The sequence below is a fragment of the Thamnophis elegans genome, chromosome 1 (assembly GCF_009769535.1).
Source record: "Thamnophis elegans isolate rThaEle1 chromosome 1, rThaEle1.pri, whole genome shotgun sequence".
Taxonomy (NCBI): Eukaryota; Metazoa; Chordata; class Lepidosauria; order Squamata; family Colubridae; genus Thamnophis; species Thamnophis elegans.
The window spans coordinates 156,884,998-156,912,435 of NC_045541.1; the positions used below are offsets into that span (position 1 = coordinate 156,884,998).

Genomic DNA, 27,438 nt, shown 5'->3' on the forward strand with positions numbered 1-27,438 from the left:
CAGATGTGCCAATATGACATCTCTAATAAAATTGAACTTTGAAGAAACTCAAGCCTCGGAGTCTTCTTTCGTTGGGGGTGTTACTTGAATCCCTGACATATGCTTAGGTATGTCATACTGAAGTCCAGGGTTCAGAGATCATTTGCCTGGGACAAAGACAAGATAAAAGTAAACAAATTACTTTTATCATCTCCAACCTGACACCAAAGACTTTGCCAGCTGGGAGTTATTGAAGATTTAGTCCAATCCACTTTGAAAACCCAGCAAAAGTCAGCTAAAGAATTATATGGCATGCACATAATAATGCCAAAACAATGTTTTCTCCAACCACCTCGACTTGAAGTGAGTTGTTCTCATTATAACTGGTCACTGGAGTAATTAAATCTTTAGTATATCAATTAAATATGCTTATATATAGCCTCTAGTCTGGCCCTCAGGGTTGGCAACAGCCAAGAGCATCTCTCTTATGCAGTTTATTCAGTTGGCGATGGGCCTACTGAAATGTGATCAACACATGCTGCTGTATTATTTATATTTACATCCGTCTCTCTCTAAGAGGGCTGAAGGTTTGATTTGATGTATTTATCTTTCCTGATGTAGAGTACTCTGGGCTGTGTGCAAAAGGGACACACATACAATTTGTCAGAAGAGCAGGGTTTTGGCAACTGTTATTTATAGCTTGCTAATCTCAATGATTGCTCACTGCCGAGTGCTTTTCATGAGTTGCCTCTGAAAAGCCTTCTGAGTTTTCAAATGGTTATAAGATTGTGGCAGGGCTGTGGAGTCCTTGGTGTTCTCTGAACTTGATCATTTGTGCACATTTTATTACCAGACCAGGTACTAGTGCTAAAAGGGAGTAGGGTTTGTTCTCTGTTTATATACATATATATGCTTGCCCTGCCAGTGTTCATGGGAGTGTCGTTTTCTATTGGGCAGTTCCTTGATTAGAGTGCAGGTAGCCCTGAACCATTGCGACAAGGGACAGGGTGGCTCAGTGGCTAAGATGCTGAGGTTGTTGATCAGAAAGGTCGGCAGTTTGGTGGTTCAAATCCCTAGTGCCATGTAACTGAGTGAGCTCCCATTACTTGTCCCAGCTACTGCCAACCTAGCAGTTCAAAAGCACGTAAAAATGCAAGTCGGAAAATAGGAACCACCTTTGGTGAGAAGGTAACAGTGTTCCGTGTGCTTTCAGCATTTAGTCATGCCGGCCCCATGACCATGGAGACGTCTTCGGACAGTGCTGGCTCTTTGGCTTTGAAATGGAGATGAGCACCACCCCCTAGTGTCAGGAATGACTAGCACATATGTGCAAGGGGAACCTTTACCTTTACCTTTAGCCCTCGATTTATGACCATAGAAAGAAAGTAAAGAAACATCTGCAAGCAAACAACCAAACTTAGAGGCCATCTAGGACTCCATAGTTCAGTCCTGAGCAACATACATTCTCATCTACAGATATTGTGACAGGAGTTAGAACAGGAAATCATTGGAAGCCACAATCAAATCTGAATTAACTACCTTTTCTCCTTCAGGAAATATTTTACATTTTTATTGACTTTTAGATCTTACTGCTTTCAAATACATTCCTGATTCCTGCAATGTTTTGATGCAGTCATTTGTTTCATATTTTTGTTTTCAATGAATTAATTGGCTGTGCATTGCTTTTTATTTACAATTTTAAAATCAATGACAAATCAATTAGTATAACCCAGTAGAGAAGCAGTACGGAAATTATTTGTCACTATTTGGGCATTGATGTAAAACAGTTGGGAGCACTACATCACAAATTTTTATTTGGTGAAGGGAATTTTTTCCCCTTTCTTTTAAGAGAACAATTTTAGAGTTTATAATTCAAGTTTTGTGTGTACACTGGTTTAAATTGGTAGAAAACTATAATGTCAATTTTGGACAGTTGTTCCCTGAAATCAAATGAGTTTCTGGGGAGCCCAAGAATGGAGCTGAACTTCTATAGGCTGAGTTAACTCACCTTTATTTTAGAAGACATTCTGATTTAAACTAAAATATAATTGGAGAGATTAGTAAAACATAGAATTATTAAGAAATCCCAAGATCTCCTGGGGAATCTCAGCAGAGTGACAGGTAGATCATTCCTGAAAGGAATATTTCCCCACTTTCATTGAAAATATCATCCTTAGCTTTCAACATTTTCTTTTGCTTGTGTGTCACAGTTGAATGTCATAAAATACTGGCATATAAGATAAGAGGAAACTCATGGATGCTAATCTTGCTGTTGTGGAATAATAGAGGTTTCATTAAGACTTGATAAAGGGAATCCAAACCAAATCCTTGGAGGCCACCATGTAATTACCTAGCTGCAACTTTCTTCCAGTGCACATTGCTCAGAATGTGAATTAAGCAACCGTGAGCACTGTTTTAAACCCACCTTGTTTTGTTTGTCTATGCATTCATTTAAAAAGGATGAAAATGGTAAGAAAATGACCTACCTTATATAGCGCAGAGGTCGAAGCAGATCCAACTGCATATGCAACACCAATAATTGAATCGCCATGGAAACCATCTGCATAGGCCATCATAACAATTCCAGTGATGGCCATTATTGCGGCAACTATCTGTGCAATCCAAAAGGAAAGACATGTAGAAAGAGTTTATTATCTGGAAAGAACCACGATAAGATGAGTGTTGCGCGTGAGAGACATTAAAATGACTTGCGGACATGGAATGGGAAGATAACACTACAACAGCCGTGCAGGTTATGTACCTCCCAGAGAGAGACTGTACAATAACCTTGTTCTCTTTTCTTGAAAATCAAAAGGATTATTTCGTAGATTACTTTAGACTGAAGCCCATTCAGGCAGAATTGCTTCAAGATCAGATTAGTTTGTTTCACAGGTTGACAGCCATAAACCTAGCTTGGCCACTGTTGTGTAGTCAGAGAAATTATAGCTCTAGGGAGTAAGATTCAAAACACAAAACGGGCAGGTTCATTCATCAGCAAAATGCAACAGTGGAATAAACTTCAGCTTGTTTCTCGAGGTGAGTACAAGCAGACTGAAAAAAGTATCAAATTCCAATGGTTCTACCCTGTTTCTCAGAAAATAAGACCTCCCTGGATAATAAACCCAATCGGGCTTTTGAATGCATGCACTAAAGTAAGCCCTTCTCCAAAAATAAGCCCTCCCCTAAAATACTTAAAGGCATACACAGCTGGTCCTCGCCATTTCCTGGGGGGGAGGGCGGAACATGGACCACACGTCCCACATGCACCTTCCATCTACCAGGAATGGCCTCATAGAGGCTGCTCCCGCAAACCCTAGCTACCACTCCCCTTCTGTTAGTGACAGCCGCAAAAAGAGCAGCAGGCCCAGCAATGCTAGGGCTGGCAGGAGTGTTCCAGAAACAGAGACTGAACTTCCTGTCCTCTCTGAATCAGCTGATCCACAGGCCACAGGCTGAGGTTAAGGGATCTCCTGCAGCTCAAAAATAATAAGACCTCCCCAAAAATAAGGCCAAGCGCTTTTTGGGGGGGGGTCAAAAGAAAATAAGACCCTGTCTTATTTTGGGGAAACATGGTAGTGTTATGTTAAATGACTTCTCCCCAGTCTGGTGTCTCCAAATATTTTGGGACAGTCTTTCTCAACCTTGGCAACTTTAGGATGTATGGATTTCAACTCCTAGAATTCCCCAGCCTTTATTGTTGGCTGGGAAATTCTGGGAGTTGAAATCCACACATCTTAAAGTTGCTAAGGTTGAGAAACACTCCTAGAATTCTGAACATTATCTGTGTAGGCTGAGAATTCTGGGATTAGTCATTTGGAGAAATATTCAGTTTGGGAAAGCCTGCATGAAACCACCATTTAATAGTATACGAGTGACCAAACTTCAGCTAATTGTGCCACTGGTGATGTTACTACTTAGATGACGCAACATCTGCAAGCAAATAACCAAACTCAGAGAGCGTCAAGAACTCCACAGCCAATTCTATTTCCTCAACTCAATGTGTTTATATCACGGAGCCGTGGTGGCGCAGTGGTTAGAATGCAGCACTGCCAGGGGTTCAATCCTGACTGGCTCAAGGTTGACTCAGCTTTCCATCCTTCTGATGTAAAATGGTAAAATGAGGACTCCGATTGTTGGGGGCAATATGATGACTCTGTAAACCACTGAGAGATGGCTGTAAAGCATTATGAAGCAGGATATAGGTCTTAGTGCTATTGCTTACATGCAGGGACCCTACAGCACACTGGAGGATGCTAAAATGAATTTGAGTAATTTGTACTGTATACAGTAGCTCAGTATGTGATGAGGATTGAGTTATAATTTTAGCATGTTATGTGATTCTTATATATAGCATATTTATGCAAACGAAGCAACTGTGTTCTATTAACCCAGTTTTACAATTCAATATATTCTGTGAATTCACCCAAAGAGTACTGACCAGTTGGTCAAGTTCAATATAATAGTGCTCAGCGTCATTAATTCAAATGCTAACCCTCAATTAAACCCAGTAGTGAGGGCAATGATCTTTAAAACAAAGCTTGGATAAGTTACTGCAGAGAGCCGAAATGGCAGCCTGTCCCTACTTCCCTTTCCTGATTCAAGCTCTTACTATCTGTCATCATTTTGTTTCTGGCATAAACCCACAAGGGGGGAAAAATCATAAGGAAGGTTTTTTAAAAATCTCTAGAAAACCTCACTTGCCACCTTTATTCCCCCCCTCTCTCAAACACATATATTTTCTCCCAGCTTCTATTTTATAAAATTTTGCTGCATACTGCCTGATACAATGCTTCTGTAATCTCAAAAGTAATACTTTAATACCCCGATTTGGTGTCAAACACTGATCATATCACCTAGGAAATGTTTGGGAATGAAGATATTAGAGCTGTTAGTGCTATTTACCTGCCTTTTATCTATCAAACCTATCAGGCACACTTAAATCATTTTTCAGCTTTACAAAAACCTTTGTATTCTGTACAATAGATCACATTTTGGAGATATTGAAGAATGTATGAAACAGCTTATGAATTGAGAAGCAAATATTATTTTCAGTCTTTAAAAGAAAGATCTAGCTTTAGATACTTGCACATTAGCACTAAAATAAACTTTAAGAACTGCTATGCATTTTACCTCCCAGCACTAGTTATTAAAATTTATACATCGAATTAGAGTTTGTCTCTATTAATTAATTAACTGCAGGTTTTGTTGATTAATCCACGGATGAAACCAATTCAAGCTTGTCCAATTTACTTTTCTCTTTAATGAACACTCCTATGAATTAGATGAAGGAGATACAGAAATATAGGGTTTGCACTATGAACTGAAGGAATGTATTTCATACGTAGAAGGAGCATATTTTATTGAATTCTAATAAAAAAAACCGGTTCCACCACAAAACCGCGGACGACAAAATCGCGGTCGACGAAAGCGCGCATTTGACGTCATCACAGCATGACGAAAACATCGCGCTGTGATCGAAAAATGTAAAAATAAAGCGAAAACCTTACCCTAACCCCCCCAAACCTAACCCTAAACCTAACCCTAAACCTAACCCTAAATCTAACCCTAAACCTAACCCTTAACCTAACGCTAAACCTAACTCTAACCCTAACCCTAACCCTAAACCTAATCCTAACCCTAACCCTAACCCTAACCCTAACCCTAAACCTAAACCTAAACCTAACCCTAACCCTAAACCTAAACCTAAACCTAACCCTTACCTTTATGTGAATCGGCTTGCTTTAATTTTATTTTTATTTCAATTTTTAATTTTTTTCGTCGTGCTGTGATGACGTCAAATGCACGCTTTCGTCGATCACGCTTTTGTGGACCGCGGTTTTGACGGGTCACGAAAAAAACAATGGAGCTGCTGGGATGAAAGCAGGACCTTTAAGTTTGACTCTCTTCTTCCACAATCAGATTTCCCTCATACAAAACATGGAATAGATTAAGTTAATAATCCAAACCACAGAGTGTCACATCTAAAGGGCAAGTGAGAAAAATGTAGCAAGTTCTTGAAAGCTGCTACATGTCTCAGGTGGGTTAAGAAATGGAACTAAAACAGTCAGAAATAACTCATTTCAGTGGAGCCCAACAAATTTAAACTGCTGTTTTCAATTTTAAAGAATCCTTGCTGCTACTGTCACCATTCTGGTAAATCATGTTCCATGAACCTTGAAGCACTTTGTACCCTACAAATGCTTCAACTCTGAAGAATGCAAAGCATGTTACTTTCAATGTCAAGTTACAAGTTCTTGTGTAAGAATGTTGGCCTCAATGCTAGTTTATAACCCCCCCACCTGGCTAGTTTCCGGAAGGAAATCCATCAAACAGATTGGCAGGTTTATTTGGGGAAGTCCTCTGAGCACAACCTGTGGGCACTTTCCTGAAAATGGCAAATACTGCCCTGGGTTTGTAATTCATTGCGATGTGGGCTATACAAAGTGATAGCATAGGAGGCATGGGTTGACTTCATATAGAAAATTGCCTCTTCAGTTGCTTCTACATGTGAGGAAGTTGAGGCAACTTTCTCATTTTGAAAATGTGGGTGCATTTATTTATTGGCCTTATGAGCTGCCCCGATCACTAAAAAATGTAATAATGTGTGTCCATAATACTCCTTGGGGCTTTATGTGTTCATTTAATTGATATTTTTCACATACACCCCTAAGCACTTCCCCTTTTTTATATTTACTGTCTGTCCTAGTCTCTGCAGTTTTCTTGGCAAGATTATACGGAAGTGGTTTACCATTGCCTCCCTTGCTAGGACTGCGAGAAAGTATCTGGCCCCTCCCAGCTGGGTTTATGCGTAAGGTGAGGTTTGTAGCCCAGTAGCTACAATCTGTAGCCTTAACCACTATACCAAATTGTCTCTCTTGTCTGTCCCTAATTGCCCAGAAATCAATTAATGGAAGTAGCATAGATACATTTATTCATTCATTCATTTATTTATATTCTGCTGTTATTATGTTCACAAACAACTCAAAATGGCAAACCTATCCAACACACCTTCCTCCTCCTTTCTCAACCACCACCCTGTGAAGTGAGACAGAGAGTGAGGTCTTTCATGGCTAAGGTAGGATTAAACTCATAGTCTCTTGCTTTCTAGCCTGATGCCTTATCCACTAGATCCTTGATGGCAAATCTATGGCACAGGTGGACATTTTCGGCCTTCCGGAGGGCCAAGGAGGCCGTTTTCATCCTCCCCAGACTTCAGGAAAGTATAGAGAGAGTGAAATGGGCCCCATGGCCCAACCGGAAGTTTGAGAATGAATTTCCAGTTGGCCCGTTGGGCCTGTTTTTCACCCACCCCAGGCTCCGGACGCTTTCCTGAAGCTAGGGAGTGGAAAAAATGCCCCAATGGGCCAACTGGAAGTTCATTTTCAAACTACTGGTTGGGCCGTTGGGCCGTTTTTCACTCTCTCCAGGCTCTGGAAGCTTTCTTGAAGCCTGGGGAGGGTGAAAAATGGCCCAACAGGCCAACCAGAAGTTTGTTCTGGAAAAATGATCTAGTAAAAAGAAAAGGCAACTAAAAGAGCAACATGCCAACAAAAGCAAATAAAACACCCCCAGGAGCAAAACAAATTAAAGTTTAATTTGTGTGCATTGTTCAATGGACTGTTAAATTGGCCATGCTTACCCATTCACATGACCTAGCCATGCCCACCCAGTCACATGAACACCTAGCCACGCCCACCCTCAACAGTCTGAGGGACCATGAATTGGCCCCCTGTTTAAAAAGTTTGAGGATCACCATCTAGCGATTAAAGTACCAGGCTAGAAAACAGGAGATTAGAAGTTCTACTTTCACCTTAGGCATGAAAGCCAGCTGGGTGACTTTGGGTTAGTCACTCTCAGCCCAACCAACCTCATAGGACTGTTGTCATGGGGAAAATAAGAGGAGAAAGAAATATTAGGTATGTTCATCACCTTTAGTTATTTATTAAAAAAATATTTTTTAAAAATGTAACATAGTTGAAATTCCAACTATTTCTCCAGATTGTGGTGAAGCCAGCTGCCTAAATTCTGTCGCATGGTAGTAGGAACAAGGATGGAATTTGCAAACAAAGAAAAGAATAAACTGCCATCCTTAATCACTTTCATTCAATTCTATGAAATTAAGTAAACAGACTGACATCTGGGATGCAAATGAAAGAGGGCAAAGCTTGCCTTGACTCTGAGATTAGAAGCCAAGAGCTAATCTATTTCCCACCAGAACAGTATTGCAAATCCACTCTTTTCTTTGTTTCAGATAAGTGAATGGGATTGCTGCTCTTACGGGAAAAGTAAAATGCTATGTTTGGGAATGCAAGCTGAAAAGTAGTTTCTAAATTTGGAGCATAATTAAAAATAATAAAATTAAGCACCGTTATTCGACATCCTCCTATTATATTGGCAAAGAATAAGAATATGAGATTATACGAGTCTTAATGTTTCCCCATAATTCTTCTATAATAATGTCTCCCACATGCATTCCAAAGCAAGACACTGCATGGAATTATGCATTAATTCTTAATGGATTAATTGCTTGTGGTTGTATTTCACTATCACCATCTGAGGGCAGCATTTAAGAGAACTGAGAAAATTGAGAAGCAGCCATATGAAAAGGTAACCTCATAATGACGGTTTTTCTGGACATGTACTCAAGAAAATATTGTAGCCACTTCCAAATTCTTCATTGCCCGGAACCATTTCTGCTAATCTTATAATTCCCTCCCATTTATAATACTCACTGGACACTTAACCAAAAAATGGATAAACCCGACATGCGTTTTTTGGAGCATAGTACCCAGTTTCCCTGAAAATAAGACCTCCCCAGATAATAAGCTCAATCGGGCTTTTGAGCGCATGCGCTAAAATAAGCCCTCCCCTGAAAATAAGCCCTCCCCAAAATATTGCAACACAGCAGCAGCCATGAGGTGACCACGCTCAACGCCTCCTGCACCTCAAAAATAATAAGACCTCCCTGCAGAGATGGGTTCCTACCAGTTCGCACCAGTTTGGTAGAACCAGTTTGTCAAATCTACTGAACCGGTTAGAAGAGGTTCCACCAGTGGACCCAGAAAGCAGGCCACACCTACAGAAGAGGTTCCAAATTTTTTTGAAACCCACCACTGACACACACACACACACACACACACACACACACACACAAAGACAAAGACGAAGAGAAAGAGAAAGAAGGAAGAAAGAAATAAGGAAAAAGAAAAAAAGAAAGAAAAAGTGAAAGAGAGGTGAAAGAAAAAAAGGAAAAAGAGACAGAGAGACAAAAGGAAGGAATGAGAGAGAGAGAGAGAGAGAGAAAATACATGGCTAGCAAGCCACTCCCACCAGGTCACATGGCCGGCAAGCCACTCCCACTCCCACAAAGGAGGCCATGACCACAGAATAGGTTCAAAAAATTTTTGAAACCCACTACTGCCTCCCTGAAAATAAGACCAAGTGCTTATTTTGGGGTCAAAAGAAAATAAGACCCTGTCTTATTTTCGGGAAAACACTGTAGTTGTCTTAGATCTTCAAAGTAAAGTTTGGGCAATGGAAACTATCATTAACAAAAGCTGTCTAGACCATTACCCTGACACCCATGAACCTGTCTTTCAGGACAATCCACGAGAGCAGGAAGACAAAGGCTTTGTTACAACAGAAGAGGGCCGAGACGTCTGTGGCGGTCAGCTTCTTCAGAGCCAGCAGGTATAGGTAGTTAGTCAAAGTCCACAAAATAGAAAAGGGAGCGGTTCTTTTAAGAAAGAGTTTCAGTGTCAGACCATCTTCGCCAAAGATCCGACTACATTCCCTAGAGACATAAAAAAAAAAAGATTCCTCTTTTAGGGGATACAAATCTCCTCTCAATTTTGCCATTTCACAGCATGATAACTTTAATGTTTTAAGCTTGTTCTTCAGCCATGCTTCAGAGTGGCTGGCCAATTATTTTAAATCATGGTGACCTGTTCACATGTTTTAATAGAATGGTGCTCTGGGGTAGCCTCTTCTACATCAGAACTTACAATAGAAAGCCTCTCAAATGGCGACCGGGGCAGCCTCATGCTTGCCAACCTGCTCTGAACCACCTCTACGCAAATCCCCCCCCCCCCAATCTGTAGTGAAAAGGCTAGTGAAAAGGTGTTGATGGCCAGGTGGTCTAGTGGTCAAAGCAACAGGTGAGAGAGGGTGGGAGAGGATGAGTTCTAGTCCTGCCTTAGAAATAAAAGTCAGCTGGGTGAAATTGGGCCAATCACCAGGAGACGGTGAGTTCTAGTCCTACCCAAGGCATGAAAGCCGTCTGGGTGACTGTGGGCCAAACACTAGGAGATGGTGAGTTCTAGTCCCACCTGAGGCATGAATGCCAGCTGGGTGAAATTGGGCCAATCACCAGGAGACAGTGAGTTCTAGTCCCACCTGAGACATGAAAGCTGGCTGGGTGAGTTTGGGCTAATTACCAGGAAATTGTGAGTTCTAGTCCCACTTTAGGCATGAAATCCAGCTCTATGACTTTGGGCCAAGAAAGGATGTGTTTTTCCCCCCTGAAAATGTTTAGATTAATTTCCAGAGTTTGATCTGAAAGGGCAAAGCATTTATGTACAGAATATGGCAAAGGGGTTTCCAGCTAGGATCTATGAATACGGCATCAATCATTATTTACTTTTAGCCAGCATTTTGCTTGCAGTTATGATCTAAGTGAAAGAAATGGATTCAAGAAGGGATATTAATAGAATTTAAAATAGAGCTATCTGAATAATAACAATTCACATCTAAATATGGAGGCAAACTTGACATTTGATGTAGAGGGTTTCAAATGTGAGAGAAGGATCATGCTTTGTCAGAATTCGGTTAGGCTTACTCTCTAGAAATGTTTTTAGGTTTGCAATCCCATGGATTTTTTTTTTAATCTGAATTGACAGATTTGACTTGGGACCACAGTATTTCCATGTGGGAGAATGGAAAAAGTAAATAGAATATAGGTAGTCCTCAACTTATAACCAATTGTTTAGCGACTGATTTATAATAGTATTGGAAAATGTGACTTAGGATGGGTCCTTGCACCGCTGCAGCATCCCCATAGTCACATGATCATCTCATGGTCACATGATCACCATTTGCAACTGTTCCAGCTGGCTTCCCACAAGCAAAGTCAATGGAGGAAGCTGGATTCACTTAACAACTGCAGTGATTTCTTTAACAACCATGCCAAAAATTGACATAACATCAGATCTGTCTCACTTAACCATCTTGCTTAGCAATGGAAATTCTGGCCCCGATTCTGGTGCTAAGTCAAGGGCTTCCTGCATGGTTGGGTATCCTGCCGTTTGTTCTCCCGAACATACATATTGTTCTGGCATTCAGAGAAGAAGGCTAGGAAACTGATTTGAAAAAAAAATGCTGGGCTAAGGAAATAAGCACTTCCAATAGGAAGGAAGTGAGGAATATGGCTACTCTTCAGAAAGAGAGAAATGAGCAGGTGAACCAAGATGGATTTTGGCATTTAAAGGCTTGTCTATTCAACAGTGGCCCAAGGCATCATCATTAAAAGCTTGCCTGTGCCAGCATGGTCTGGGAGAATATTGATAAGAAAATAGACTTCATGGAATCCTATCTAGACAGGGTGGTGATTTTGGCAGCCTATTTGGAGTGGAGTGGAGCTCTTATGACATGGGATCAGGTTCAAGGGAAAAATCTAGGACTGAGTTTCTCAATCTTGGCAACCTAAGGAAGTGTGGGTTTCCTCCCAAAATTTGCTAGCTGGGGAATTATGGGAGTTGAAGTCAGAAGTTGCCAAGGTTGAGAAGCATTAATCCAGGATAATATCTCCCTAGCTTGAGAATTTACCATTCAATTTCCCACTCAAGATACAGCTGTTGATGATAATTTGCTCTGAATGGGAAAAAAACAGCAAGCAATTGATCCCTCTTAGCTGATTCCCTACTTAATCCTAGTTAAAATATTTCATGGACTTTATTATTAGTTATAAAATTAAAATTCAGCACTAAATAGTATTAAGTAGATACAATCCTTCAAAGTACCTGATGAAGATTCATATCTTTGTCACCTGCTACTTTTATACAAGAACACCAGTCCCTGGACTATAGAGATCTTCTGCTTGCAAGTGTTATTTTATCTCTGAACAATGATTCCCCTCTTCCTTCAGAGCTTTGGTTTCCAGATGCCAGAATAAGAAAAAGGCTAAAACTTGCAGTCTGTCAGACCTGCCAGAATCTAAACCTCTAAATAGAAATGATCCTTGGCTCCGTTTGTTGAGAAGGGTATAGTTTATTAGAAATCAAGTGTATTGCAGTATTGGAAAGCCAGAACTGAGAATTACGTGCCAAAGGAGAGCCGAGGTGGTGCAGTGGTTAGAGTGCAGTACTGCAGGCTACTTCAGCTGACTGCTAGTTTGGCAGTTCGGCTGTTCAAATCTCACTGGCTCAGGGTTGACTCAGCCTTCCATCCTTCTGAGGTGGGTAAAATGAGGACCCGGATTGTTGGGGGCAATATGCTGACTCTGTAAACCGCTTAGAGAGGGCTGAAAGCCCTATGAAGCGGTATATAAGTCTAACTGCTATTGCTATTGCTACTTTTCTCTCCCTTAACTATCTCTCATTGATCACCCCAATGTAACCAATCAGGTTCAGTCAAGATGTTTCATGATGATCAGTCCAAGCGCATTTTGGTATGTGGCTCTCTCCTTTTTCCAGCTGGATCACCTTGAGGCAGCATCTCAAGGAGATACAGCACTTACTTTCATTTCCCCCTTCATTCCCCTTCTCCACAGTTTATGACAGGCTCTCACTGCATAGCAGCAAAGCAGAAGCAAGCACAAAGTGGCAGCTGACATAGTCTCTAATGTACATACGAACATTTTTTTTCAAAAAGGTAATAATAATTGTGTGGATTCATCAAATAATATAAATCATCTGAATGTCTAGATTTTGGATTTCCTTTTGGATTCCTATTCTATTTTTTGTAACATTTTATTTCATGAAGAGTTCTGGAAAATTCAGTCAGCCTTGTATTGGGGTTCTTAAATACATTCTAAAAAAAATAAAATAAAAAGAAGAATTTATTAGATATGTACAAGAAAGAAAAATGAGAATACTTTTTGAAGAACTGTTGAAGAACTTGACATGGCTACAAAACTTTTCCCCAATTGCTTCCCCCACTTGAATGAAGAAAAGATGTCAAAATCTTTTAAGTGACAAGACTGAAGTCTAACCAAATAGTGGCTAGAAACCTACCTGAATTTTTTGATTGGAGACTGCTTTTCCTGGGAAGTTGCAAAATGTCCAGAATAATAAACGGGAAAAAACATAATATTCCAATTTGTAGAAAACCAAGTCATGAAAAATGGATAATCAAAGTGCTTGTATGTGATTTTGACAATCTGTGTTGTTCCAATCCAAGAGGATGAGACTGACAAAATAATTAGAAATCCCCAGAGGATCTTGAGAAATGTAGATGTACAAGACTCACAGCGGGTCTGTGCGTGGCTCTCCTGGCTGATGTTTTCAGCTTGAGTTTGTGTCCCTTCTTCTCCTACAAACAAAGGCAATGAAGATAATTAAAGAAATGAAGGTTACATTGGAGACCAGTGCATTGTCCTGGTTAATGAAAAAGGAGGAATCACAAGAAACCGTAACATTTCAAACTACTGTTAACATCCAGACAAAATGCATGGTTCGTGTTGCCAGAAACAGTGGCTTCTGTTTGCATGAGTTTGGGGAGCTTCTGTTTCAGCACAACTGGAAGATGCCAAGATGGGAAATGCTGACCAAGATTTCAAGAAGAGAAGGAATTAGGAGAAGGAGGAGCCAACATCGCAATGATATGGATGTGCGGTCTCAATGCTCTGAGACCGCTGCCGATACTTTTGCTGCTATGTGGTCCAATCGGACTTAAACCGTCCCATAGAGATGGTGAACAGGAAGAATACATCTTGCTGATCTCAGGGACACCACAAAGTCCCTGATCGATCCAAGAGAAGTTCTTCAAGCCGGCAACAAAAAGTCCAGCCCCAGGCTGATGAAGTTGGGACTGCTCCGGAATGAAAGGGAAGCAGAAAGAGAAAGTGTGTCCATCTGGTGAGGAAACTTTATTTTGGAAAAGACTGCCAAAAAATATTTTTTTAAGTTAAACTAAATCCAAAAGCAGAAAAAAATAAGCGGTGAAATTAACCTATATTGGATTGATTTGAATAGTGTGTTTAATTTTACTTTGTGGATTGAAGTGCTCACAACTGTTTTCTTAAAGAGAAAGGATCAGTTTTTCTTCTTCTATTTTTTATTTTTATTTTTTAACCTATGGATTAAAGTCTTCTCCTTATTTCAACAAGGACTTTTATTACTTGCTATTAATTCTATTTGAGAACTCTGTTTCTTTTAAGTTTGAAATAACATTAGAGAGTGGAAAGCAATACTACCACTTGGAGGCTGGAGGCTTGAGTTTTGAAACAATGCACTTTCCCTTTTCCTTTTGATCTCACTGACTTTGTATCTCGAGGCTTGGCAACTTGTTTATAGAAAATGATAAGAAGCAAGGGCACAAATTGTTTTTACAGTTGCACTTTGAGAGTCTTACTGGCAGTGGGAGAGGAAAGGAAACAGAACTTTCTTTTTTGAAGATTATAAATGAACTTGTGTTTAAGCTAATTTAATATAAGAAGCCTTGAAAGCCAGAGTGGCAGTATCTACTAGCTTGTCAAAATGGCACAACTTTCAAAAGAAACAATAACTTTGCAAAACATCTTGGCTGGAATTCAAAATTTATTAGAAATAACAGAGAGAATTGAGAAAAAGATGGAAAAAATAGAGTTTATAACAGCAAAAAAATGATGGGGTCAGAGTCCCAAAAATTGAAGGGGAAAATGATTATAAAGACAAGATAACTGATTACTTTATCAGTGGAGTGAAAGTGGGAAAAGGGGAATATGGAAAAGGGAATTAGATTGACAGGAACTATACCCCAGATTTCAAGGCATAGAAGAAGAAAAAAGAGGAAAGACGATGGATTTAAGGAGAGAGAACTTCTCAGAAGCAAGATTAATAACCAAAGATAACCTGATTAAAATAGCAGATGGAGGGCATCGAGATTACTTAAGTGATGCTACAAGCAACAAGCTGCAGAGAGAAGTCCACAAAAATTTTATTAAGGAAATAAATAGAAGATCAATTCCAAAAATGACAAAAGAAATAAGACTGTATTATTACTGGAAGGATACAGGCTGATATATGAAAATTGATAATAAAAAAATTAGTTAATTTTAGTAATTAGTGATTAGTAATTTAGTAATTTCTAGAGTGCTATGTTAAATATATAATTGATAAGGATAATAAGGTACATACATGTGTTGGTTTGATGAGAGGAACTTTGATATAATTAGCAAATGAATTTTTGTTAATAAATAATATCTATAACAATAACAATGAAATGACAAAGGATAAATTGTAAACAGCGATTTGGAAAGGAGGATCAGAAACCTTGTTATCAAACATAATTAATTTTTACTTAGAACATGCTATAAAGGGGTAATGTTATTAGATGACATTAGAAATAATTAATGAAATGCTACTATGCGCTTGTATTTGTTAATTTTGGACTATTTCATGTAAAAGGATGTTAAAACAACCACAGTCAAATGAGAAGCATGGTATGTTTATAGTAAGATATATAAAGATTTTTTATTTAAAATACATAATTTGATTTGAATTATAAGCAATGACTGTGGAAGAGATGCATGAAAGTTATTTGTAACCAATCGACACACCCCTACAATATGATTAGTGATTAGTAATTTAGTAATCTTTAGAGTGATATGTTAAATAAATAATTGATAATAATAACAAGGTGCACACATGTGCTGGTTTGAAGAGAGGAAACCTGATATAATTAGCAAATGAATTTCTATTAATAAATAACAATAATAATAACAATGAAATGACAAGGGATATAATTAACAATATATATATGCACTGGCTCAATAAAAGGTATTGGGATACAAATAGTAAACAGCGACTTGGAAAAGAGAATTAGAAATTTTGTTATCAATCATAATTAATTCTTATTTAGAACATGTTATAAAGGTGTAATGTTATTGGATGATATTTGAAATAATTAATGAAATGTCATTATGTGGTTGTGTTTTTCAATTTTGGATTATTTTAAGCAAAAGGACGTTAAAACAAGTATAATCAAATGAGAATTGTGGGATGTTGATAGTAAGATATATAAAGATTTTTGATTTAAAATATACAATGTGATATGAATTATAAGTAATGACTGTGGAAGAGATGCACGAAAGTTATTTGTAACCAATCGACACACTTCTACAATATGTAACGAAAAATGATTTTATTTTATTTTATTGTGTTGTGTTTGTCTGTTTAACCAAAAATAAAAAAAATCTTTAAAAAAAAAAAAGAAGAGAAGGAATTAGGTAGTCTTGTAAATGTTGATAGACTAGAGGAACATCATATCACATTTATGGGATTTTCACATCACTAGTATCTGAGCAGCCTTCATACAAGTTTTCCATATTATGCACAAAAAGGGGCACAGAATTGATATGAATCTTTCTTGGGTGGAGGGGGAGAACTTCATACCTTGAATGCATCTTTTTGATATCACAGTTTGCAGCAACTATTTCTCTTCTCTGCTTCCATCTATGAAGTCAATTCTTATATTTAGTGGGCCCTTAAATAAGACACCCTATGCTGATGTCCATCTTTCCTGAATAAGAGCTGTAGCAACACAGTTGTTAGAATGCAGTATTGTAGGCTAATTCTGCCAATTGCCAGCAGTTCGATTCTAACCGGCTCAAGTTTGACTCACCTTTCCATTCTTCCAAGGTGGATAAACTTGCCATACTCAGCACCTCACACTGGGTTGCCTTTTCAATAATACTCTTCCTTACAATTGCAAAAAGGATACTACATGACAAGTAGAAGCAAAGAAGGGAATAGCAAACCAAGGAGAAAGGTCAGTAGCTGCTGAGGTTATTCCAATTGTTAAGAAGGTATAGTACATGGGTCCTCAAGTTATGGCCTGCGGGCTGCTGAAGTCATTAATCCGGCCCATGCAGGACCACATTGCCACGCCCACCCTTTGGCTGGGCGCAGGACTTACAATCCGCAGCCAAGCAAGCTGGAACTGAAAGGTAAGGCCAACAATTTTGGCTTGCAGAGACCAAAAACAAGCTGTTTTGCCTGTTTTTGGCCTGCAGAATGCTTCTGGGGGTGGGGGGGGATGAAAAATGGGACACACAGATGCCCCAGCAGGTGAAAAAATGGGCAAAACAGCCCATTTTAGCCAAAAAAACCTAGCTGTTTTTGCATGGTTTTGGCCTGCAGAATGCTTCTGGAGGTGGGTGGTAAAAAATGGGGTGCACAGACACCCCAGGAGATCAAAATGGGTTAAAATAGCCCATTTTTCACCTCCCCTGTCTCTAGAAGATAAAGAGAGGGGGGGGCAGAGAGGCATAAAGAGAAAGAGAGAGAGAAAGAGAGAGGGTGAGAGAGAGAAAGAAAGAGAGAAAGAGGGGGAGAGAGAAAGAAAGAGAGGGAGAGAGAAAAAGAAAAAGAGAGAGAGGGAGAAAGAAAGAGAGAGAGACAGAGGGAGAGAGAGGGGGGGAGAAAGAGAGAGAGAGAAAGAGAGGGAGAAAGAGAGAGAGAAAAGGAGAGTGGGGACAGAAAGAGAGAGAGAAAGAGAGAGAGAAAGAAAAAGAGACAAAGAGAGAGAGAGAAGAAAGAGAGTGAGGGTGACCAAGACAGAGAGAAAGAGAGAGACAGAAGGGGGAGAGAGAAAGAGAGAAAGGAAGAGAGAAAGGGAGAGAGAGAGAAGTGGAGAGAGTGGGGAAGAAAAAGAGAGAAAGAGAGAGAGGGAGAGGGAGAAAGAAAGAGAGGGGGGACAGAAAGAGAGAGAGAGAGAGAAAGAAAAAGAGACAGGGAGGGAGGGAGAAGGGGATATATATTAGAGATTGCTACAAATAAATTAATTAGGAACAATTCAACTACAAAGGAATTTTGTATCTGTAAACCTTGTATAAACAGTAAAAGAGCAACCCCATTAAATCCCGCAGGAGAGGCATGCTCTAGGTCCCATCTGCAAGATAATAACATTGGCAGGACCCAGGAGGAGGGCCTTTTCTGCCTTGGCACCTGCCCTTTGGTACATCACCCTCTCCGAGATCAGAGTTGCCCCAACACTACTGGCCTTCTCCAACTCATTAAAAACTTGGCTTTGTCATAAGCTTAGAGCTCTGTTATTGTATTGAGCCCATTTCTTGGCTATATTAAATGTGACATGCTGAGAGTGTTCCTGGCTGCTATTTTTATGTTATTTGTGTTTTTAATTCTGGTTTTGTCCTCTCGGCTGCCCAGAGTCATACTTATGTGATGAGCAGCCATATACATTTAATAAATAAATAATTGACTGGTACATAGATAAAGGGGAAGAGTTCTTCCATCAGAAAAACCTGGGTGCCAGCAAACACTGAAATTTAGATTAATTTTCTTCTCATAGCTCATGACAAATTGTTTGCTTTCTGATCATTCCACAAAGCAAAGGATTAATTTACCAGACATTAAATTTTTAAAATTAAAATACTATTTTCATGGGTACCCTCCTCTTTGTCTGGTTCTGAGCTATCCCAAATATGGGAAACAAGATTCCATTTCCCAGCTGTCTGACTTCCTTTAGGCTGAAAACTTATTAAGGTCTTTATGATCTCTTTATTTTTAGAGCATTGCTTTTCTTTTTCCCTATCTTCCTTGACTAATTGGATTTGTTTTGTTATCTTGATCGTCAACTTCTTCACTCCAGTCTAATGAATTTATGGTTCTGTGCATGCACAAAAAAATTCCTAAACAGCTACTTGACTAGCTAATTTACTAAAAGAATGAGAAACGATTTAGTTTTCTGCAATTGTTAAGTTTTTGATTAGGATTGGTTGTAATAATTAGTTTACAAAGGAACATTTCAAAACATGAATGTTTTTTCCAGTGAAACCAGTCTATCAGGGTAACCGGGTGTACCCAATTATGGGATGGATCATGCTGCTTCCTCTTTCACTTTTCAGCCCCAATCCAGGTGCCTTCACATGCAGTTGCTTTCGCGACAAACTATGTTTGTGTTGAATTTATGTTTACCGACAGAGAAATAAAGGGAGACTACTATAGATCTATTTCAAGCTATTTAGCTCTCATCAGCTAGTCATACCCTTAACCTCTTAATAGCTTGAAATATATCTATATTAGTTCTCCCTTTCTTTCTTTGTTGGTAACCATAGATTCAACACAAAAATAGTTTGTCGCAAAAGTGACTGCCTGCAAAGACTCCTGGATTGGGGCTGAAAGGTGAAAGTGGAAGAAATAGGATCCATCCCATAATTGGGCAGACAAGGTTGCCCTGATAGACCGGTCTCACTTGAAAAAAACACTTAATCTTTCCCCTGGTATAGCCGACAAAGCGAGGAGAGCCCGTGGTTTAGAGGTTAATACATCTACCTAATATGCAAGTAGCCTGGGTCCGAATCCCAGAAAGGCTTATGACTAGCTGATGAGAGCTAAATAGCTTGAAATAGATCTATACTAGTCTCTCTTTATTTCTTTGTCAGTAAAAATAAATTCAATTTATGCTTCAACCTTTGTGTTTGGGGCTGGTTCCTGCATGCTGCTACTACTTCCATTACAACTACGCATACAAATCAACTGTGCAATAAAACCTGCACAGAGAGGGCACTGTTGCACCTTAAGAAAGCCAATGGTGCAGACTTTGTATGCAGATGTTCCAAGGTTCGGCTCCAAGGAAGTCTGCTGGAAAACAATCAATCAGAAGTGTTGTGGAAATCCACTGTCCATCTATCTGAGATCCTGGAGACTCAGTGCCAATCAGAGAAAACAGTAATTGTCAGTATGCAGCCCTCTGTTACTGGAAAGGAAAGCAACTTGTTTCTTTTTCAAAATACAAATCTGAACGCCAAATATCATTTGCCTCCCCTCCCCAAATGATAGAGGATGCAACCAGAGGTGGAGAGATCTCTGCCCCTTTTGTGTGTGATATCACACAAATGCAAAAATGGAAGGGGCAGAGTTTGCAACTGGGGAACACTTTTAAGAGTCGCTTTGGGCAGCTTATAAATTAAATAAACACACAAACAATGTTTTTTTGTCAATTTCAAGGAAGCAGCATATTGTTCTAGACATTTCTACATGTAACCATCCTACTAAGCATTCCAGCACTGGCAGATGTTCAATAAATAACATTGATTATTAATTGATTATGTTCCATCAAATTGTTTTCAAATCCTAGTGTCTAGATCAGGGATGTCAAACTGAAGGCCCAGAGGCTGGATGCGGCCCATGGGGTGCTTAGATCGGGCCTGCGGGGCTGTCCTGGGAACATGATGACTCTGCCAGGCCCTCTCGAACTCCGTTTTTGCTGGCAGAGCGCTTGGGCCACTACAGACGCCCCCAACACCAGTGACGTTGAGTTGGCCATTCCCATTATGGCCACGCCCCACCTCCACCCGCCCCAAGGTCAAACACAACCCTGATGCAGCCCTCAATGAAATTGAGTTTGACACTGCTGGTCTAGATAGACAGATAACACAATGGCTACTACATTGTATCCAAATTCCAGCAATCACACATTTCTACAATTTCTTCATAACAATGCCCAATTCACAATAATATATTCTTATCCAGACCTTGCAACAGTTACAGTGATAATTCTGACGGTCCGCTGAATAGCTTTTCAATCTGTATGGGATATTAATAATTGAAATATATCGATATTTTAATCTATATCTTTTGGATATATTATTTTTAATAATATAACTGTATTTATCTTAATACTTTCATTGTAGCATTTTGTACATTATCCTCATCATGTTTTTTACTTCTGCAAATTGAAAGACATGGGAAAAAAATAATACATTTGCATTTTTTTGTGGCTGCTCTTAGTCAGTCAAAATAAATTCAGAGATTAGCAAAAGAGGAATCATGAGATAAGAGAGTGACACGGCAAAGGAATCACATTTCTACAGCTTTCTCTCTGATCATTATGTTTTTTAAGCCAAAGTCAACAATGGGGAAAGCTATATTTGAGGGGGGAAATCTTTCCTTCTCTGACATACAGATTCCTGGTGATTTAAGACTGATCTTTCACTAGGATCAAAGAAAAGCCTTCTCCTCCATCCTATTCTTCCTCTTCCCATCATGACCAAGATAGATAAAATTAGTGTTGTGTTGGTAGAATCAAGGTTAGTCTGGAGGTAGAGAAGAGAAGAGAAGAGAAGAGAACAGAACAAACTGACCTTGGAGGTCTTCTAATCCAACCCACTGTTCAGGCAGGAAACCCTATACCATTTCAGACAATTAGTTGTCCAATCTCTTTTTAGTTGATCCTGTTTGATTCTAATGTGCCTCTTGCCATAATGATGGTGTGGAATTAATGTTTTATCCTGGAGAGGTTTCATCCTGCTGGATATTCTTTGTGCAACTAATTTGCTACAAACATCTGTGCAAGGTCACATAGTGCACACCACTTTTGCCCATTAGTTCTTGTCTATAAAATGCCAGCATAGAAAACTATGGGCAAAGTAGACAATTCAAGAAACCATTTATTTAGTAGGGCACAGGAAGTTTTGCACCCAAGACACAAATGGAGTTGTGATACTCAATCAATCAGAATAGAGCTGGAAGGGATCTTGGAGGTTTTCTAGTCCAACCCCCTGCTCAGACCCTATACCATTTCAGACAACTGGCTGTCCAATCTTCTCTTTAAAAACTCCAGTGGTGAAGCACCTGCAACTTCTGAAAGCAAGCTGTTCCACTGATTAATTGTCCTCACTGTTAGGAAGGTTTTCCTTAATTTCAGGTTGCTTCTTTCCTCGATTAGTTTCTACCCATTGTTTCTTTTCTTGCCTTCTGGTGCTTTGGAAAATAAGCTGACCCCCTCCTCTTTGGACAGCCCCTCAAATACTGGAATATTGTATCATGTCACCCTAAACCCTCTTTTCTCGAGACTAGACATACTCAATTCCTGCCACCATTCTCCCTATGTTTTAGTCTCCAAGCCTTTAATCGCCTTAGTTGCTCTTCTCTCCATTTTTTCCAAAGTCTCAAACTCTTTTTTGTAATGTTGTGACCAAAACTGGATGCAGTATTCCAGGTGTGGTCTTACTAAGGATTTATAAATCGGTAGTAATACTTCACGTGTTTTTGATTCTATGCCTCCGTTTATACTAGGCCATAGACTAGGCCTCCTCCGAGTTCCATCTGCCAGCCAGTGCCGGCTGGCAACTACAAGGAGGAGAGCCTTCTCAGTAGTAGCTCCGACCCTTTGGAACGATCTCCCCGTGGAGATTCGTACCCTCACCACCGTCCAGGCCTTCCGCACAGCCCTTAAGACCTGGCTAGCCCGTCAGGCCTGGGGACAAAGATAATTGCCCCCACCCGAATGATGAATGAATGTTGCTCATTATTTTATTCTATGTTTGTCTGTGTTATTGTTTGTATATCCCTCCCTTGATTTTATGTAAGCCGCCCTGAGTCCCCTCAGGGAAAAGGGCAGCCTATAAGTGTTAATAAAACCCTAAAAAAAACAACCTAAAACCCTATACAATTGTTGTATTGGCTTATTTGGTTGCCACCACATACTGTTGGCTCATCTTTAAGTGATCATCTACTAGGACTCCAAGGTTCACCTAATCTGTACTTATACCGTTCATTGTTGGTTTTCTTTATTTGCCTGAGTGTAAAACCTTGCTTTTCCCCCCCCATTAAATTTCATTTTCATTTTACTCAAGTCTTGTTGTGGCCTGCCAGTGGCCAGCAGAGCTGGCAGCAGAGTCAGACAGTGAGTAGGTTGGGGAGGAACATGGGACAGTCCTGGACGCTGCGGAAGGCTCAGATGAGGGCTCTGCATTGGAGGCAGAGATGGGGCCAAGGCCATCTGGCAGTTCTCAGCTGCCTTCGGAGCTAAACAGCAGTGAGCCAGAGGAACAACTGGAACCTGATCCCAGAGTGCACATGCGCAGAGCTGCCAGAAGAAAAGAACAGCTGAGGAATCAGGGTTGATTTGGGAGTGAAGCCACAGGTGGACAGTGAATGGCCCCTCCCATAGGAAATAAAAGAGAAGCAAAAAGGGAATGGGCTTTTGCAGGAAACAATTTGTTCGTTCATTTCAGGAGTGTAAAGATCTGTCCATGAATCTCAGAGACTCTGTGCCGAGTTTGTCCTTTAGCAGCACTGCATTTGGAAAATATTTACATAGCAGCCTTCCAAGCTAGCTAAGGTCTGTGGTCATAACTTCACTTTTGAAAGATTGTTTACCAAGCCTTTGTGAATATGAATGAGAGGAATTAACATTAGTTTAATAAAAGGAATTTTGTTGGGACCAGGAATCTGCTTCATACCTTCTGGGGAAGCCTAGGTCAGAACAAGTCTATTGTTAGCCTACCTGATCTGTCCTGCCTCTCTCCTCTGCCGTGCCGGCAAAATCCAGAAGGACTCCGACTCTGCAGCTCTAGAATGGGAGCAGCAGAATCTTCAGCAGCGGATAAAGGGGAATGCTGCCTGCGGAGGCCAGTCTGCGTGCTGGGGCAGTTGGCTCCCGGCTTGCATCGGACGACAGAGGATCGGGAGGCACCTGAGAAGAAAGAGTTTGCATCAGTTTGGTGGGTAAACTTCCTAGAAGCAAGAGATGGGCAACTGACTCACAATTTGTTCTATAAAAACATCTTGAAGCATTAAAAGTTATGTACAACTGAAAATAAAACTACTTGCTGCTTGGATGAAAGAAAATGCATTTTGGAGCAATGGAAAGCCAAAAATTATTTTTTTTCCTGCCTGTCTATAAATGCGGTTAAATGGTTAAGTTAATGGAAGAATTAGAAAAGGGTTCTCAGATGCAACAGTGTTATTTGCTTCTGTAGATAAGAACCAATTAGAGGAGCATTCCCACAAATGCATGCAATTATTATATACATGACGGTCCATGCATTATAGAGTGTTGCGCATGCACAGCTGGTAAAGAAGTATATCATCCTAACCGACTTGATTTCTTTCCACTGTGGCAGTTAAGACTCCAAGTGGATGTTCAGATGAGGTTTTTCTGATGTATTTACAGCTGCAGTTACTCCATCTTCATAAGTAGCCTCGCAATAAAATCTCAGGTCCTTACGACCACAAAATTTCTCTTGCTAAGTGAGACAGTTGTTAAGTGAAATTTGCCTTATTTTACAAATTTTCTCGCCACCGTTGTTAAGTGAATCACTGCAGTGGTTAACATGATTGTAAAGTGAATCTGGTTTCCTCCTTTCCTCGTTCCTGGCTTGCCAGAAGGTCTCAAAAAGTGATCACATGACTGTAGATCACTGCAACCGTCATAAACACGAGCCAGTTGCCAAGCATCCAAAGTTTGATCACATGACCATGGAAATGCTGCAACAGTAAGTATGATAAATGGCCATAAGACATTTTTTTCAGTTCCATTGTAACTTTGAATGGTCTCTAAATGAACTGTGGTATGTCAAGGACCACCAGTAGCAGGAATCTCAAAAGTGCTTTTTCAAGAGGCAAGTGGACTTTCTTTGTTTTTCTTTTTAGACGTTTTGCTTCTCATCCAAGAAGCTCTGACTGGATGGTGGGAAATAGAAGGGAAGGGAATGTTTTTCTTCAAAGAAAAACCCAGAAAGTCCAGTTGCCTCTTGACTAAGCACCTTTGGGACAACCATGACCTGGATGACCAAGAAACTCCATAGACAGTATCAGGAATCAGTCTTGGAACACAAGACATGCAATATGCTTTTTTAAAAATGTGTGAGCAATTGTGGAGGCACACACATTTAAGGTTAGTAGCAGGGATTCCATGGTAGAAGTTAGGGTTTCAGCAGTGGTGGGTTGCTAATCCCGTTCCAACCGGTTTGGTTGGAACAGGGCCGGTGGCGTCCTCATGCACATGCGCAGTTCACGCATGCGTCTTAGCGCCTGCGTGATGCTCCAGCTGCTCGTGGAGAATCGCACAGGTGCTGTATGTGCCATGCGCCTGCATGGAAGCGCAGAAGCCTTCAAAGACCAGTAAGGAGCGCGGGCGGGCGGATGGGCCCTTCGCCGTTCCCGGAAATTACTTACTTCTGGGTTCGCCGACCAACCGGTTCGCGGGGACTGTCGCGAACCGGTTGAAACCCACCCCTGGGTTTCAGCTGCAACATCTTTAATTTGCTAACAATTGATAATTTTTTAAAAAAATGTTTAGGCCGATATCTCAGAACCACACTGGCCTTGATCAGCATCATGATAATCAATTAAATTAATGAAACACTGTGAGCCAGCATTCCATGGAGATTTAATTAACGAGTATCTTATAGTTTCCTGATAATGGTAATCTTGAAGATAGTATTTCCCGGTTCCACGTTGTAAAAGTGTCTCATAGAAGTTTCTGTGAAGATCTGATTACACTCTGAAAATGACCAGATTGTTTTCTTCTCTTGAAAAATGAAATATCTTAGAGAATTGTTACAGGACAACCTATCTCCCTATTTCAAGGAAGATAGCTACATCTTCTCATCTTAACAAATATGTTTTGAGGCTGTGGCTTATATGAATGATTAGCTCATTTGGATACGGCCATCAGAATCACTTTCATACTGAAATTGAAAGCCTCATTCTATAGAAGGGTTTGTCATGTTCCAAGGCATGATGTTACAGGACCAATAGAGAGCACAGTAGTAAATAGTATATACTAGTCATATATTTGATGTTGGCAAATGTCACAATCATATTGCTGGGATTCAGCTATTCCTGCCAGGTAAAATACTTCACTTAACTCAGTGAATTCTAACTTTTTAATGCAAATGATGAATTTGGACTAAAATCTAGTTGTATTCCCTAATGCTAGTTCAATCCTGACTTCTGATGGCTAAAAACATAACCTTCCCCTCTCATCTCATAGTATGAATCCCTTGTTCACATTATTCCTTCTCAGTGTTTGAAGACCACAGTGCAAGCAGTCCTCAGCTTACAACCATTCATGTAGTGACCATTCAAAGCTACAATGCAATTGACTTATGACCATTTTCACACTTACAACTGTTGCAGGATCCCAGTGGTCATGTGATCAAAATTTGGATACTTGGCAACTGGCTTTTATTCATGATTGTTGCAGTGTTCAGGGGTCATAGAATCACATTTGGAGACCTTCTGACAAGCAAAGTCAATGGGGAAGCCAGATTTATTTAACAATTGTGTTACTAACTTAACAACTGCAGCAATTCACTTAACAACTGTGAAAGTCAACCAGAAAAGTTGTAAAATGTGGCAAAACCCACTTAATAACCATCTCACTTAGCAACAGAAATTTGAGCTTAATTGTAGTCATAAGTCAAGGACTATCTGCAGTATGTCCCGTAGAAAAGCAAAACAGAAATTACTCCTCCTCTGACTAATTCTGCTCTATCCAGTCTGAGCAAATCTTTCAATCTTACTTAACTTAGAAACAGGGTAAAAACAGCTATTCTTAGTAAAGGCTGACTAAAAGGAGAAAAAGTGAGAAAGCAGAGTCATACAGAGACTAGTGAGTAATCTCCTTTTTTCATTCAAAAGCTTTTAATTTTTAAAAAGGGAATGGCAAAACCAAAGTTACCTCTTTCCAGCTAATATTATTGGAAATGCTTGCCAGGCAAATCCTCACCAAAATGATACCAAAAGCATTCATTTTTCAGATACTGAGTACATTGAAGGCATACGATCTCATGCCTGTCATAAAACTGGAATCTGGACTACAAAGGTTTATAACCTACGTACATCTTTGGGCTGTTAATGTACTATGAAAATATTTTATGTTTTTTTTTCCTGCTACAGACTAAGACAGCTACCTCTCTGCAATTCAAAATAATGCTGCTTCCTCTTCAACACTATTGTTTTTTTAGGTAATATAGCTTAATGTAGCTTAGCTGTGCTTGGATCTCACACAATACCCCAGCCTCATTTTTGCATTTCTCCCAAACATCTCTAGATTGCATTTCAGCAATTTGGTAGCAAGTTAGCATTTTTCGCAGTGCAATGCTGCGGAGTTTTAATACCACCTTGTTCTAGTTTTCTTTTCAAAAGAAAGAGTGGGATTTTTGCCTTTTGACATTGTAAGGTTTTTTTTTTTAAATCCCCTAAGCTTCCAGAGCAATACACATATCTGTTTTACAGTATGTTAATGTACCAAACTTCCAAAAATAAGTCTTAAAAACAGGTTGAACATTTTGGCTCACCGACAGCCTCTGCAGGCTGAAAAAAAATTAAAAGGAAAACACAACATGTAAAAAATTATCTACCTCTGGCTTTGAATAATGCACTTTACAGGACTGGTGTAAAGTTAGTGTGATGTGAGACTAAAAGGAGAAAACCAATGTTTTCTACCATGAATATCCTAAAAGATGGGTGGAATTTAAATAGAAGATAGAAGAACAAATGGTTCTTG

At 39.8% G+C, this 27,438-nt stretch overlaps 1 protein-coding gene across 1 annotated transcript in view; it reads right to left on the reverse strand.

The window, feature by feature from the left end:
• Positions 1 to 27,438, reverse strand: part of LOC116519422 (solute carrier family 35 member F4-like) — a 37,372-nt gene that overhangs the window by 3,042 nt on the left and 6,892 nt on the right. The window contains exons 2-5 of the mRNA XM_032233282.1: positions 23,428 to 23,616; positions 13,209 to 13,506; positions 9,553 to 9,772; positions 2,466 to 2,591 (exon numbers count right to left, since the gene is read on the reverse strand). Coding sequence (XP_032089173.1) covers positions 2,466 to 2,591; positions 9,553 to 9,772; positions 13,209 to 13,506; positions 23,428 to 23,616 — 833 coding nt within the window. The remainder of the gene's footprint in view (positions 1 to 2,465; positions 2,592 to 9,552; positions 9,773 to 13,208; positions 13,507 to 23,427; positions 23,617 to 27,438) is intronic.